Genomic DNA, 14,456 nt, shown 5'->3' with positions numbered 1-14,456 from the left:
GAATCATTTCCACTGTTTGGAGCATCTAAACTAGTGATACCCAACTAGGTGGCTGGACGATTTGATCTAGATAGATCATTTTAACCGGTTGGACCATGTGAACCAGTTGAGTCGTTTTGACTGAAGGTACAATTTTCATTAACTAAAAAAACGCTTGTGCTTTCACACATCCCATCCCACCTATATCGTACCAGTTAAAAAATTTACTATGATGTAATTATTATGAATCGACAATGGTTTCAAGTTTGCAATTGAAGATACATATTCAATACACGTCAATATATATATATATATATATATATCTTATAAACCTAGCGCGAGGGCCGTACTGGGAGAATATCGGCCCGAGGTCTTGACAGTACGGACCGAACGCCGATATTCTTCTAGTACGGTCCTGAGCAAGCTTGGTTAATAAGAGATTTATTATACGACTGAAGTTCAAAGGGACACAAGTGCGGCATCATTCGGGACCATTCGGGACAGTGCTCGGTCCAATACTGAGAGAATATTGACCGGCAATAGTGCATTTTGATTGGTTGATTTTAGTTATTGGCCCTCTGACTGCCCGAGTCGTGTAATAAATATATATATTGATCGTTCGAGGACGACAAAGACGAATTGACGTGTATCAGATGCGAACGTTCGTAGGAATGAGGTGAAGTCGTAAAAGCTTCAATGTTTTACACTGAGCTATTTGCATGTTAGTTTTGGAACTCTTTCGAAAACTTGCAAAATTGAATCTCTTAAACTTCCTTTGTGCTCAGCTGTTCACTGTTTGGACCATCTTAGGTAGTGGTACCCAATAAGGCGGCTTCATTTTTTTGATCTAGGTAGATCATTTTAACTGGTTGGACATTTTCACTGGAGCTATCATTTTCATTGGTTGGATAACTTTAACCACTTTCATCCTTTTAACTTGTTGGACCCTTTTAACCAGTTGGATCATTCATACTTGAGGAACGAGGTCAACTATTTAAATCATTTTTACTGGTTGAACCATTTTAACTAGTAGGACCGTTTTTACTAGTTGGTGGGTCAACACCATTTGAGTTATTTAAACTGGTTGGTTCATTTTAACTGGTTAGACCATTTTAACCGGTACATCAGTCACTAGGATCGATCACCAAAACCCGAGTACACCATTCTGGCTACTGTTTTAAACTTGATCAGTTCAAGGAACACCTTGTTTGGTACAACTTTCCAGAGAGATGAAATCTTTCGTTGCTAGTAAATGTGCATAACAAAAAGTCAACACAAGTTTCACACAAAGCTTATTGTAACTGCAGATTTGATAAATTCCTATAATCGGCACTAATATTCAACAGTTATTCCATGTTGGTGCACCAAATATGAGGTGATAATTAACTAATGAGGTGATAAGCACCAAGTTGAATTTAATAATCTCATATCCAGTAAGCCTGAATGGAGTAACTGTTAAAATGCACGAAGCAAAACCTCACGTTAAGTAAGAAAAAGATAACAAATACGACCGGTTTGCAGTTGCTGGACAAACAATTCTGGCAGGAACGTTATTTCCCACCCCTGCTTGGCGTATTTCCATAAAACTGAGTCGATATATCTGGTTTTCATTGAAGAGAGGATCTAAAGTAATGGGGAAGGTGAAAGCTATAAAATACAAACGGTCTCCACTGGTTCAGGGCGGCTTAGAAATTCCAGTAAAAGTAACCGTGTATTAGGAGGACGAACGAGTATTGGAAATTTTAAAGAGGAAAACAGAAGTGAGCTCTCCTCTCGAGGGGACAGAGGAGTATCAAGATCAATCAAAAGACATTTTGAACTCGATTTTAAACGTAGACGTCCTGTCAGATAGTGACTCTGAAGAGCCAATAGAGTAGTCATGAACGAGTAAGGCTTTGTAACGAAATAAGGGTGCTTTAAAATAACAATGTTGTAAAATAGCGTGCATTAAATTTACTTCCACATTAATCAAGATACATTTAAATTAACGCGAATTTTGTAAAATCGCGTTAATAAAGTGCATTGTTAATTTCCTATAATAAAGTATTTAATATTCAATTTCTTTGGCGGCCTTTCAAGTGCCCTTGGCCTGTAGTTAAAAAAACTGATTTCCGTTGTAATCAGGCTTAAACGAAATTCTCCCTCGCTTTTTACACTAAAATATTTCACGTTGTCTTTTGCTTTCCTTATTTATTTTGAGTCCTCAAAAGTTCGCTTACTTGTCGACCTCTATTGTTTTTACCACTTGGATTAGAATAACTTTAATGATATTAATTCGTTCTCCTTGTTGTCTAGCTCAACCTTCGAAGAAGACCACCAGATGGAACTCATTCAATATAGTAGCCGTGGTTTTTGGCCTTCTGGCAGTTTTTATTTATTATATTTACAGAGGGTGGATTGGTTCCTGAAGTGTTCTGCTCCATTGGATTAATGTAACGTATTGTTAATGTTATGTAATTTTTCAAGTTTCAAATGATTTTTAAAATGGACTTAAAATGTCTTTAGTAATTTTAGTAATGAGGATATTAATAATTAGCCAATTTCCAAGTGCCGAAATGAATGGATCACGTTGAACTTTAGGTTTTCGAAAAGTTTTGTGTAATTCTAGATCGATGATCAGATCAACCCTTTGTAAGGAATTAAATGGGTAGATCTTGGTAGTCACTTTTCCTAACGAGAAGTAATAAGCTGGAGAAAGCTAAGCTGTGAACGAAAAGCCAAAAAGCTTCACCTCCATGTGAAAAGGCCCGTACTTTAGCTGAGAAACTCGCGCGGTGCGAATTTCGTGAGGATCATATTTACTTAACACGTGTAATGTGTAAGTACGGAGTACAGTCATTTGCTTGCACCAAACAAATGAGGGATCAAGTGTTCTACTTTAGTTAACCCTCAAAATCTCTTCATAAAATGGAACCACGATACTCCAGACGACTTGCAGGTTCGGAACCTGGAATTATTCCAAGATTAAGTGAACTCTGGAGGCTCAAACGTGTTCAATCTCTGCGAGAACGTGCAAATGACGCGCTCTCACCTGCCAAAAATGAAAATTTCCTGCAAGGAAGGATCGAACGAGCAAGTTATTCTCCTGAATGTTGATAGATATGAGGCGACATCCCGCATGGATGTCACTGTTGTTTCGTTTTTATTCCATATCATAGGCATTATGTTCCTTTACGTCGCCATTTATTAATGACGCACCACTCTTACGTCGCTCAAATTAGCCATTACTAATTTCCGTAACAGAATTCATAACCGTTAGAAATTTCCGCCAGAATTTGAAATTTAAAATATGCCAATCAAAAGTTCTCGGTACCTCGTGGTAAAAAATGCTGCTTCCTGATTGGTTATGCGGTACAAGAGCATATAACGAAGACAAGGTTCGAATCATAAAAAATCCCTGTTAAGGAGAAGCTTACGTTGTAAGCTGCTTAAGGGTAGTTACAGTTTGGTGGTACTGTGAGGTGGAGCAGGGGGTGGGAAGGGTGGAATGCCCACAAAACGAGAACTTAAACTATCAAACCCTGCACGCTGCGCATCAACTCCCCGTCTTTCATGTTGATTTCTACACCCATGAGGACTTCCTCATGGGTGTAGAACAATTTTCATAGAATACTCAAGTAGATCCAGAATCAGGGTTAAGGCGAGTAAAATAAAAAAATAAAAAAAAAGAACTATCATTTTAGTGCGTTATGCCTCCATCATCAACTGCAGGTTGCTGACAGACATATCAAATTCACCTTATGACTCTTATGATTTCTAGATAAGAACTATGTCAGTATGTAGTGTGTTAGTAAAACTCCTCTCAGTTGAAAAAGCTCTTGGCTTAAAAAGTATAAGGTTTCTTACCGATTTCACAATGTTTCCCAGTGTACCCTTTCATGTAAAACGCATTCATAATTGTTCTTCTCGTAATGTCCAGCGCCGATGTCCCATTGTTCTGAAAAGGCCAACTGATACATGGAGACTAAAGTTATAAACCCCAAAGTTACAGTTCCGTGCAGGCCTCCCATTCTTAACTTGTTGTTGAAGAGGATTCAAAGTTTTATCGAAGTTTTTGCCGAAGAAAAATCTCTAAATTGTTGATGAATGAAAACAAGTGTATGCTACAATCGATTGCTTGTCTCATATAGCAAGGTAGCACTTAACGTGATGTAAAATACCAGTTGTGTAAGAAGTTGGCAGGAGAAAGACAATACCGACCTTTTCTTAGTACTTTTCTAACATTTGAAGTACAGCCAGGTTGAAGGAGAAGCATGAAGGCATGTTGACACAAGTCAATCCACCCTCACTGCCTTCCATGACATAATCTGAACCAATGCTGGTGATGTTGAGATAGGAGAGCCTCAAAATTTACATAAGTCAGTACTTGGTCTGGCTCTCGGATAACAGTTCTATCTTGTCCATCAGCGGCTTTGTTCACACACCAAAAAAACATTAAAAGAGACACACGAACGTAAAAAACCACGAACGAAAGTGTTCAAATACGTCGTATTACACGCAGTATTACTGAGTCCTCCAGATGTGTCGTGCTACGGGTCTCAGAACTATATACTTTAAAGAGTAATAAACAGCTCCTCACCCTCCACCCCTCAGAAATTAGTTTTTTCACCAGCCAAACAATGATAACAACAGATCGAGGTAAAGAGCTTAATGGCTTTTCCTAATGGTGTCGGACGTTCTTAGGGCATTTTAAGAGAGGTCTTGCATAAGTAAGTACTACTCCACCCACGATTCTTGTAATGACACTGCTGTAACTGGCCTGAGGGTAGAGTATGGAGTAAAACCCACAAGAATTTTTATCTTCACCATTTGAAAGTATCCTAGAGTGCCAAGAGTAACCGAGCTGTTGAAGTATTACCCTCCCGCCTCACGGAACTTTCAATCACGTTCCTGTTCCTTTTTTTCCGCGGAACACACCCCAAACCTGTTTTTTGTGATTAATTTCAAACGCTTGGACAATTTTTTATCACTTTTTAACACCGATTAATTTACATTTATCAAATATTACTTTGATACCTTCAAAAAAATCAATTAACTAGATAACTTGTCCGTCGACGCAGCGAAGAGGCAACCTTCCCCCGTCCCTTGTTATAGTCTACCCATATACACGCCCTTTCTTCTTGTCATAGCTGGGTCGCGTTACCTGGGAGAAACATTGTGATGGAAATGGAACTTTAATGTGAGTTAAGGAGTGTCTACAACAAGTTGAGTCCAGTTGAACAATAAGATTGTTGACAATCTTTCTTCGATTTCGCTGTTATTGGCAGCAGTTGTTTTATACTTTACTGAGACGTAAGTTCAACACAAATAATAATTTAGTCTATATGTTACGTATAGCATTACTAGGCTAACTACACTCCTGAAACGCGGACAAGGATAATTCAATGGCGGACTCGAGCTTGCCGCCCGAACGCACGGAAGTCATTTCCCCTCAAATGTTTTTGCGAGTCATTTTCAGTTAGTTTAATCTAATTCTCTGGTATCTTCAATAGTATCTCTTTTCCTTTGCATTTTTAGTTTGCTGGGTTCTAATCTGTCCTTCGTACTTTAGCGACGCCCGTCAAATGCAGAGCACTATCAACATAAGATCTTGCAGGATCTTGATAGGCGCAATCAGTCGGCGTTCTGTAATAGATGCGTTGAAGTAAAAACTCTGAGCAGCAGGAAAAGGAAAACAGTGATTATAACTTGACAGCCCTTTTAACGGGAAATTTTGAAAGACAATTGCAATGGAAAGCATGGGAGAAACGGTTTCTGATCTTGTTGACATCAGTCAGCTCTGATCGATCGTTAATTGCTCTGTCTGGTAGTTGAACGTCAATTAGTTTTTCACAACAATTATAAACAATGGAAGCGTTTGAACGGATGACACTGAAAAATTTTCAGTCAACTCAATGATTTTATCTGACAGAAATTAGAATGTACTCGAAACCTCTTAAGTTTATATAGTAACTAAACTATGCACGATCAATTTGATCAACTGGCACGTCTGATATTTGATTAAATAGATTAAACTTGCTCGCTGTCTACTTCCGTGATTGACAAGTAGAAAGGTGCAATTCAAATTCATAGAAACTTTTGAACTAAGATGTTTGTGATTCGTTAACAATCTTTTGTATTAAGATGTAGAAACCACAGCATACTCAAATGTGCGTTTTAGGCCAAAAAATGTCAATTCCAGTATTTGCCTTGTTGTCTCTTGTTTCTTAAATATACAATTTTATTGCTGCATGTTTATGACAATGCACGTAGTTTTGGGAAATTCCTTCTTAAATATACAATTTTATTACTGTTGTGACATAACTTAGACACAAAGCATGCTCTGATTGGTCAAAAATCTATTTTTTATTTGCCTATATACCCATAGAAAACTGAAACGTCTTCCCGTCCTGTCCAATAGCGCCATACGAGGCAAGCTATTGGACAGGACGGCGGCGTGGCCGAGTGGTTAGGGTGCTGGACTTGTAATCCGGTGTCCCGGGTTCAAGTCCTCCACCCTGCCACTCATTGGATTTGTTATCGGTTGCCCCTAGTTCAACTCCTCGGCTGCGCTCTGTAAAGCTATTGGTAAAGCTATTGTAAGCTATTGGCAAGCTATTGGTAAGGAGGCGGCGTGGCCGAGTGGTTAGGGTGCTGGACTTGTAATCCGGTGTCCCGGGTTCAAGTCCTCCACCCTGCCACTCATTGGATTTGTTCTCGGTTGCCCCTAGTTCAACTCCTCGGCTGCGCTCTGTAAAGAGCCCACTGGTCTGCCTCCTGCCAGTGGGGATTTTTAAGCTCTTAGTTAGTCTACATTGTGGCTGAAAAGCCCCTAAGGGGGAGCTTCAATTAACGTATATTATTATTATTATTATAAGCTCCCAGATTTTAATTTGAAAAGCTTTTGGTTTGGAGGACATCGCAAAGACTCTTTGAACATCAAAAACAATGACGACAATTTTGTTTTTAACATTGTCAAATGTTTTATTCAAAATGTAGTTGAACTTATTGGTTGCTCCTGTGTTTTAAGCCTTTTTTTTAGCTGGGCATTGTAAGGGAAGAACTGAAAGTTTTGATCGGACTTACTGAAACCCCCTGCCGAGAAGGACAAGTTCACATATTTTCCTTCATGATCAAGAAAATTGTTGTGACAAACTAACTGGATTTTCATTTAGATATTTACAGAAAATGTTATTTACTGATGAAAACAAAAACCACTTGCAAAGTGAATTTGCACTCAAAATTAGTGGTAATTCAGTTTGCTGGCAGAGATTTCAGCGTGTCTTTGATAGTTTTAATTTTGCTGATAGTTTTTGCCAATTTAGTTCAAGGTTTTTAAGCTCTTTCTGTAATTTCTAATGAGGACTCCAAGAAAGCTTTAATTCAAGGTGAGGCAAAGACAAATTTGGTTGAAGGAAAATAGTGTACCATGAGTAAACAAAATAGCTGCTAGGTATTTCAATCAGTGGATATTGCTCCCTGTTGTCTTCCGATTTTGCCACTTTGGTGTCTTAAGTTAAGTTCTCAGAATCGCTATACATTTCACCAGTAAGAATTCTACAACTCACCTAACTTTTCCGAAAAACCTCTGGAAAATACTGCTACCTAGGTTGCAAACTTAAAAAACTTTCCGTACAGATTATCACACTGTAATCATAATCAGTTTGTAATCACAGTACTTTAAACATAAACAAAAAATTTTCAGTTTTCTTTATACTCCTTTAATTTTACTTTGTTTATTCCATAACATAATTTGTGGGGCAACTGTTGGTGATTTAGATTTCATGCAAGACGTGTCTTGAACTGAAAACTGTAGTCTTAAAAGCATCACCCTAGGTGACAAACTCTGTTAAAAAAAGAAAAAAGAAAATAGAAACCTTATTCTGGCTGACATTTTTGTAATCTAAACAATGAATTCTATCAGAGGAGGACTTATTCAATCAGTTCTTATAAAAGAACCAGGACCATCTCCTGATTCATTGGTTGTGTCAATTAAACAAAAACAACTTAAAGAGAATAAAATCAAGTGACGGGTCTGAAAATAACCTACTTCACAGATCAGAGTAGAAATCATTCATGTTTTGGTGTCTATTTATTTACAACTGTCTAAGGTTATTACACTAATTAACAATTGGTTCATGCTTTAGCGTGCACTATCGAGTTATGGAGCACGCGGGAAGTTTGGAGAGCACGAAAGAAGCGTAAGAGTTGCCCGAGGCGATAGCCGAGGGCAACTCTAGCTTCTTGAGTGCTCTCCAAACTTCCCACGTGCTCCATAACTCGATAGTGCACAGCTGAAAGCATGAACCAATTGTTTTAGAACATAGCCGGTGGAATTGTGCATCAAATGCGACGCGAAAAACGGACAACAATATCAGTTGAAGCGAATCGTGACGGCGCTGATGCCGAGTCTCCTTTTCCTTTGTTTTTCTCTTTTTCTGCCTCATTTAAGAACTCTAGCCCATGGGAAAAGGTCGAAACATTGTCTTCGTTTTCGGACTAGCAGGCCGAGTTTCTGTTTGTATCCATTATTGTCGCGAAATGTATTCTTTTTCCCCGCACTAGCAATGGCCGCTCGCGCGAAAAAAATTTCTGGCGAAGTCGGATTTGCTGACGCTATCAGCGTGCACTATCGGGATTTTGAGCACGCTTACGTATAATGAATTTGATTGCGCGACTCTGCTAGCTATGTTCTAAAACATAACCAACCATAGAACTGCGCTAATAATTTCTTTCCTGTTGGATATTATTTTTTACAACAAAAGTAGACTGAATGTTCTTGTAAAAGCAGCTTGGAGAACTCTGTATTGAGATTTCAATATTTTCTTGTTCACAATAGCCTTGCTGTTAACATGATGTATAAGTCAAGCAGTATTTTTATGAGTACAGAAAAATTTTACAAAAAGGCTTTAGTCAAAGTGTCTGACATGAAAATAAATAGCTAGAGCTTTAACACATGAGCGTCCTTTACTCACTGTTAAGAACACTGAAGATGGTATACCCTGGAAAACCAGGATGGAGGATCGAAGATCGGGGATCAAGGAGCGAGGATCGGGCCTTATTCTTACTAATAATCACAATAATAGCGAGATTTAATACACTTTTTTTCATGCGTTCGAAAAATTCGCGAAAATTTGTCAGAATAATTCGGTCTATATCTTTTTAAGGGCGTATATTTGAGGGGCCGTAAGGGGGTTTCACGTGAAACGTGATCGGACTAATTTATTTTCTGTGATCCGTAATCTAAAAGTTTTAAAATTCGTGAACCGTGAATGATATGATTGTCGTGATACGTGAAACAGAGAAATAATTTTCCGATACCCGTGATAACAAACACGAAAACGACCAACCTTAAGAAAATACTGCCACGGGACAGCGTCCTCAACAAGGATAGAATGGATGTAGACTGTGTTCTACACTTGTCAAAGGGGAACGTCCTGTTGCACTTAGAGAGCATCGACCACGTAGTCCTTTCAATTGTCCCTGACAGTTATAGGATCTCGGAAACCAACAAAATTGGCATGTACCCTCACCCAATTGCAGTTTGTGTTGGAGACCGTGGCAAAATTCTTGTCCTCGACTATGCGCCAGTGAAGAATTCTTCAAGGCTGTTGGAAGTAAGGCTGCATGTTCGTGCAGACGTTAAAATCCTCGGAGAATACTTAGGTGCCACTTCTAGGGTATACTCTGGTGGCATAGCGTATCTTTGTCAGCCCACTGGAATTCAGATAGTTCCAATATCGGCGAAACCAAGGTTGCAGGTCAAGGCGTTGAAAAAGTCAGATCTCATTAGCAAGCTTCTTCAGAGAGGACTCCCCCAACATGGCACGGTCCAGGTGCTCGGAGAAAGGCTTGAAAATTACCTAAAGAACTTGGAGAAAACCTATAAAGAACGAAGTATCGATTTTACGATGGTTTATTTGTCTGAGAGAATCAAGCCTTTTTGTATTGCCAAGGCAAGCGAGTCTATTCTTGTTTGTTCCAGCGATGTGGACGAAGCAATTTACATGATCACGCTGGAGATGGATGGGGTAGTGGTTAAGGGAAATGTTAACTTTTTCTCTCGTTATCCAAATGGCTGCAAAGAAGTGGTTTCCATGTGCGTAAATGGAAACATTCTTTATGTGTCACATAAAGGAGTGCCCGGTGGTGTAGCTGCCATAAAAATGACAGACCTAGTGGTTGACACGATTGTCAAGAACGGAACACTAGATTGCGTACAAAGTTCGCATGTTGCTCCTAATAAAGGTGGCATTGTTTTTGTTGACACAGAAGGACGTCAAATCAAGGCAAAGATCCCACGTCAAAAAGTTAGTGTTATTGCTGGAACAGGAAATGAGGGAAATTCCAACGGTAAAGCCGAGAACGCCTGCTTTTCTCAGCCTGTGGGAATTTGTGTTGAGTGCGACAAAAACATTTTTGTTACTGATGCGCAAACCGGTGCTGTCAAATTAGTTACGACAATAAAAGGAACTGTAGAGTTTTTAAGACATTTGGGACTTCTTTACAAAGCGTTCTCTATCCATTTAAAGCACCAAAAGGCAGAAAAGCTCTCTTTAGAAGAAGCTATATGCAAACTCGAAACTCTAGACCATTTTTGAAGGAAACAGTTCAAAATGTCATCAGCTTCTTTGAGAAACCGTGCAAACCCTCGGGTGCCATAGGAACTGTGTCCAGACAAACACTATCTTCCGTCAGCATGATACTTGAGGGGTTGAGAGCTCTGGAACTGCTGTTAAAGGAACTGAATCCAGATTACAAGATTCACCTGCACACTTGTCTCACTGTTCAAGTCGAAAACCTCCATGCAATAGGTCACTTTAAAGAGCAGTTCCCAACTTTGCTACAGTTTACACAGAATCTAGCCAATACAGTGTACGAGAGCATAAAAAGAGTCGTTCAGTGGGCGGCTTACTACTACACTCACGAGAAGTCCTATTATCCTATCGTTGGTCAGGCAACGCCACTCAATGCCCTTCCCCGGATGTCCCACCTGAAGCCGGCGAGAAAACTTAACGATCGAGAGTGAGAGTCGATGTTGGAATGGGCAGCAAACAACGGAAAAGCTGTCAGGCAGCGAACAGTACGCCAGGAAACAACAATGCTCAAAGCAGGAACTCTGCCACTTAACATGTATTCCACTTCTGAGCAACCAAAGGAGAAGATAACGATGGAGGCAACTCTGAGACATGTGGACGCTGTAGGTGACGTGGGATGTCCTGTTGAAAGCAACAGAAAGCGTCAAGACAAAGAAAACCAGAAAGGCACAGACGACGAACAAGAATCTGAATACGACACAGAATCTGGAAGCGAATTTCCTGCAACTGTAGACAGTGACCTAGAGGACGAAATGACTTTTCTGCGAGCTGTAACAACTCGCAGTGGACGAAATGTTCGTGTTACATCAAAGTTCTTTTAGCTTTTTCGCATTCATCATGTTCACTGGCAACCAACCGTACACCTGAGAGGAGAACGAATAACACAATAACAGAGAAAGTCCCAGAAGAAAACCTAAAATGTCAAAAATAGCTGATCGTCCTTAGACTTGATCCGTTGCTCACATACCTTAAGCTTTAGACAGAGAGTCCGACACGCTAGCCAGAATACCACCACGCCACTACCTTTAGTTAACATAACCTGACAGAAATGTATATATATATATATATATAAAGTGTGACTTGATTTTCGTAGAACAGTGCTCAATACATAGAAGTAGAGCGAAGTATATATTGTGAGAGGAAAAAGACAAGTAAACTACAAGTTCATCCCTACAAGCCTGTTTCGTGGTCGCCCACTCATCAGGGGATTTAATGAGAATAAACTTTACCATTGCTTATATACAATATAATTTGCATGATCTAACTAGTCTAATTTATGCAGCGCGAAATTGACAGTTTAGTTGTTGCGTAGGAGGGCTTTGCTTCTGTGGCGGCATGAAGACACGAGTTCATTACGTTTGTTTAGTGTCGATAGTTCGGGCCGGCAGATGATTAGGAATTTTTCTTTGAGGTAGAGGTTACATCTTTTAGTTGAACTGTTATACGGTGAGTGCGATGAGAGAATGCGCCAGGAAATAAAGTGATCGATGTTGTTGGCGCTGTTTACGTATTTCATCAAAATTGGTCTTGACCACTTAATGCCGGTTATACATGTCAGACTTCACCTGAATGACCCCCCGTGGGTTACTGAGCGGTTTAAGAACCTCATTAAGATCCGTCAACACGCCTTCCACAATGGAGACATGGATCAATACCGGCGATATCGAAATGACGTCAACTGCACGCGTAAGTCACTTCGCAGTAAATACTATGCAAGCAAAGTGAATAATTTAAAGAACAACAAGCCCTCGCAGTGGTGGGGCGCAGTTAAACGAATCGCCGGTATGAATCCTGCGTCATCTTCTGAAAGTCTCCTTTCCAACCTTCAGCTCGGGGACAGTTTTGATCGCCTAAGTGACGTTGAACTAGCTAACGCCATCAACGCTGTGTTCTTAGAACCCATGAAGCATTACCAACCCCTATACGCTGTCCCGACTGTAGTGGAGGACTCCGATATGCCTTTAATTACGGAATTTGATGTCCTACACGCTCTAACCGATCTAAACCCTAGGAAGGCAGTTGAACTTGACGACATCGGTAACTGGCTTTTGAGGGAATATGCAGTGATTCTCGCACAGCCTATTACATCTATACTGACCGCGAGCTTTAGAGAACAAAGGCCTCCCGCCTCTTGGAAGCTTGGGGACGTGGTGCCTCTCCCTAAGCAAAAACCCGTGGTAGATGCTACTAAGCACCTGCGTCCTGTCTCCTTGACGCCCGCTATCTCTAAGGTTGCCGAAGATTTTGTGGTACTCAGATACGTCAGTCCAGCGGTGTTGCAGATTATAGACCCGAACCAATATGGCGGTATTCCAAGATCCTCCACCTTGTACGCTCTGATTTCCATGGTACATAACTGGTCACAAGCCACTGACGCCACAGGCGCGGCTGTTAGAGTGGTATTTTTCGACTATCGTAAGGTTTTTGATCTTATTGATCACAATTTGCTGACCAGTAAGATCGAAGCCTTGGACATGCCACGGTGGGTTCGCGTCTGGGTGCTGGATTTTCTGTCAGACAGGAAACAACGTGTCAGGTTGTCGTCAGACTGCAGGTCAGAATGGGGCTCAGTCCCCGCCGGGGTACCACAGGAGACCAGCTTGGTCCCTGGTTGTTCTTATTAATGATCAACGATCTTGAGGTCGACGCGCTCACTTGGAAGTATGTAGACGACACGACTATCGCCCAAACGATACCGCGAGGTTTGACCAGTGATGTACAAAGCGCAGTTTCCGCTGTTGAGGCGTGGTCGATCGAAAATAGGATGGAACTGAACGCGGATAAATGCAAGGAGATGCGCATTGACTTTAAAAGGAACACTCACAATTTTCCACCAATTGTGATTCATGGCAAGGAACTATCAGTATCAAACAGTGTAAAAATCCTAGGAGTCACTATAAGCTCAGATTTAAAATGGAATGAACATATCTCAGAGTGCATTAAGAAAGCGAACAAGCGCCTTTATTTTATTGTTCTTCTAAAGCGCGCCAACGTTCCACTGAGCGACATTATAAATTTTTATTGCACCGTGAAAAGATCTGTTTTAGAGTAAAGTACGCCAGTTTTCCATCACGCGCTTACACAGTATCTCAGTGACGACATTGAACGAGTACAAAAGAGAGCGCTCTCCATCATTTGTCCTTATGCGTCATATTTCGAATGTTTGGCCAGGTTCGACTTAGTAACCTTGCACGCAAGACGCGTGGCTCTGTGTAGGAAGCTTTTCGAGTCTATCATGTCATGCCCGGATCACAACGTCGTGCCTGTCTTACCTCCTAAGAGAGAACACAGATATAATCTAAGACAGTCCAGGGCTTATGCCATGCCCCGTACACATACAAATCGTTTTAAGAACACTTTTATTCCAAGTACGTGTACATAAAAAAATTTTTTTTTAGACTAGTTTATACATAGTCATATATAGAGAGTTTTTCACATTTATGGTTTTATTATAATTTCAATTTGTATTTGGAATTTATTTATTCCTAGTTCTTAGTAATTGTAACGAAGCCTACGGACTGCCATGTTCGATATTCTAATGAACTATCTATCTATCTATCTATCGTATCGATTAAACCCAATTTTAAGAGAGCAGAAACGTTTTCAAAACCATTGCCGGAGATTTTTAGAGCTATGCGCACCTAGAATGTGAAAGTTGCCCTGAAAAGTGATTTTGTTAATAACAAAGACAAAAGGTCGTGTAAATTGCTCATAGATTCTGTAATATTCAGAAAAGATGTTTTGGAAAGTTTTCAAATTGCACTTTCCAGCGGCTCGTGCAATCACGCAAACTTTCAAGACATCACTTACGCCTCTAAATCACGGAATACACTAGCATTTTTACAATTTCCATCATCACACGCGATAAAAGTGGCTTAAAATAGCTGATTTTTTTTCAAG

The 14,456-nt window shown here is 40.2% G+C and overlaps 1 protein-coding gene and 1 long non-coding RNA gene across 4 annotated transcripts in view; both read left to right on the top strand.

The window, feature by feature from the left end:
- LOC148740375 (uncharacterized) overlaps positions 1–14,456 on the top strand; it is a 28,593-nt gene that overhangs the window by 4,595 nt on the left and 9,542 nt on the right. Inside the window, exon 5 of one of the 3 annotated variants that reach the window (XM_088750537.1) lies at positions 2,275–3,652. The exons of the other annotated variants lie outside the window; for them this stretch is intronic. Within the exon in view, the coding sequence (XP_088606663.1) occupies positions 2,275–2,387 (113 nt within the window). The 3' untranslated portion in view covers positions 2,388–3,652. Of the gene's footprint in view, positions 1–2,274; positions 3,653–14,456 lie in introns of those variants that run through there. 3 annotated transcript variants of the gene reach the window in all.
- Positions 4,612–6,391, top strand: LOC148740377 (uncharacterized). Its single transcript, XR_015997153.1, has 3 exons — positions 4,612–4,688; positions 5,109–5,271; positions 5,497–6,391. It is a non-coding gene; the product is annotated as an uncharacterized LOC148740377 (long non-coding RNA).

Source organism: Stylophora pistillata, chromosome 2 (genome assembly GCF_964205215.1).
Source record: "Stylophora pistillata chromosome 2, jaStyPist1.2, whole genome shotgun sequence".
NCBI lineage: Eukaryota > Metazoa > Cnidaria > Anthozoa > Scleractinia > Pocilloporidae > Stylophora > Stylophora pistillata.
Note: the sequence above shows the minus strand (reverse complement) of the source record. Positions and strands in the feature narration are given on the sequence as shown.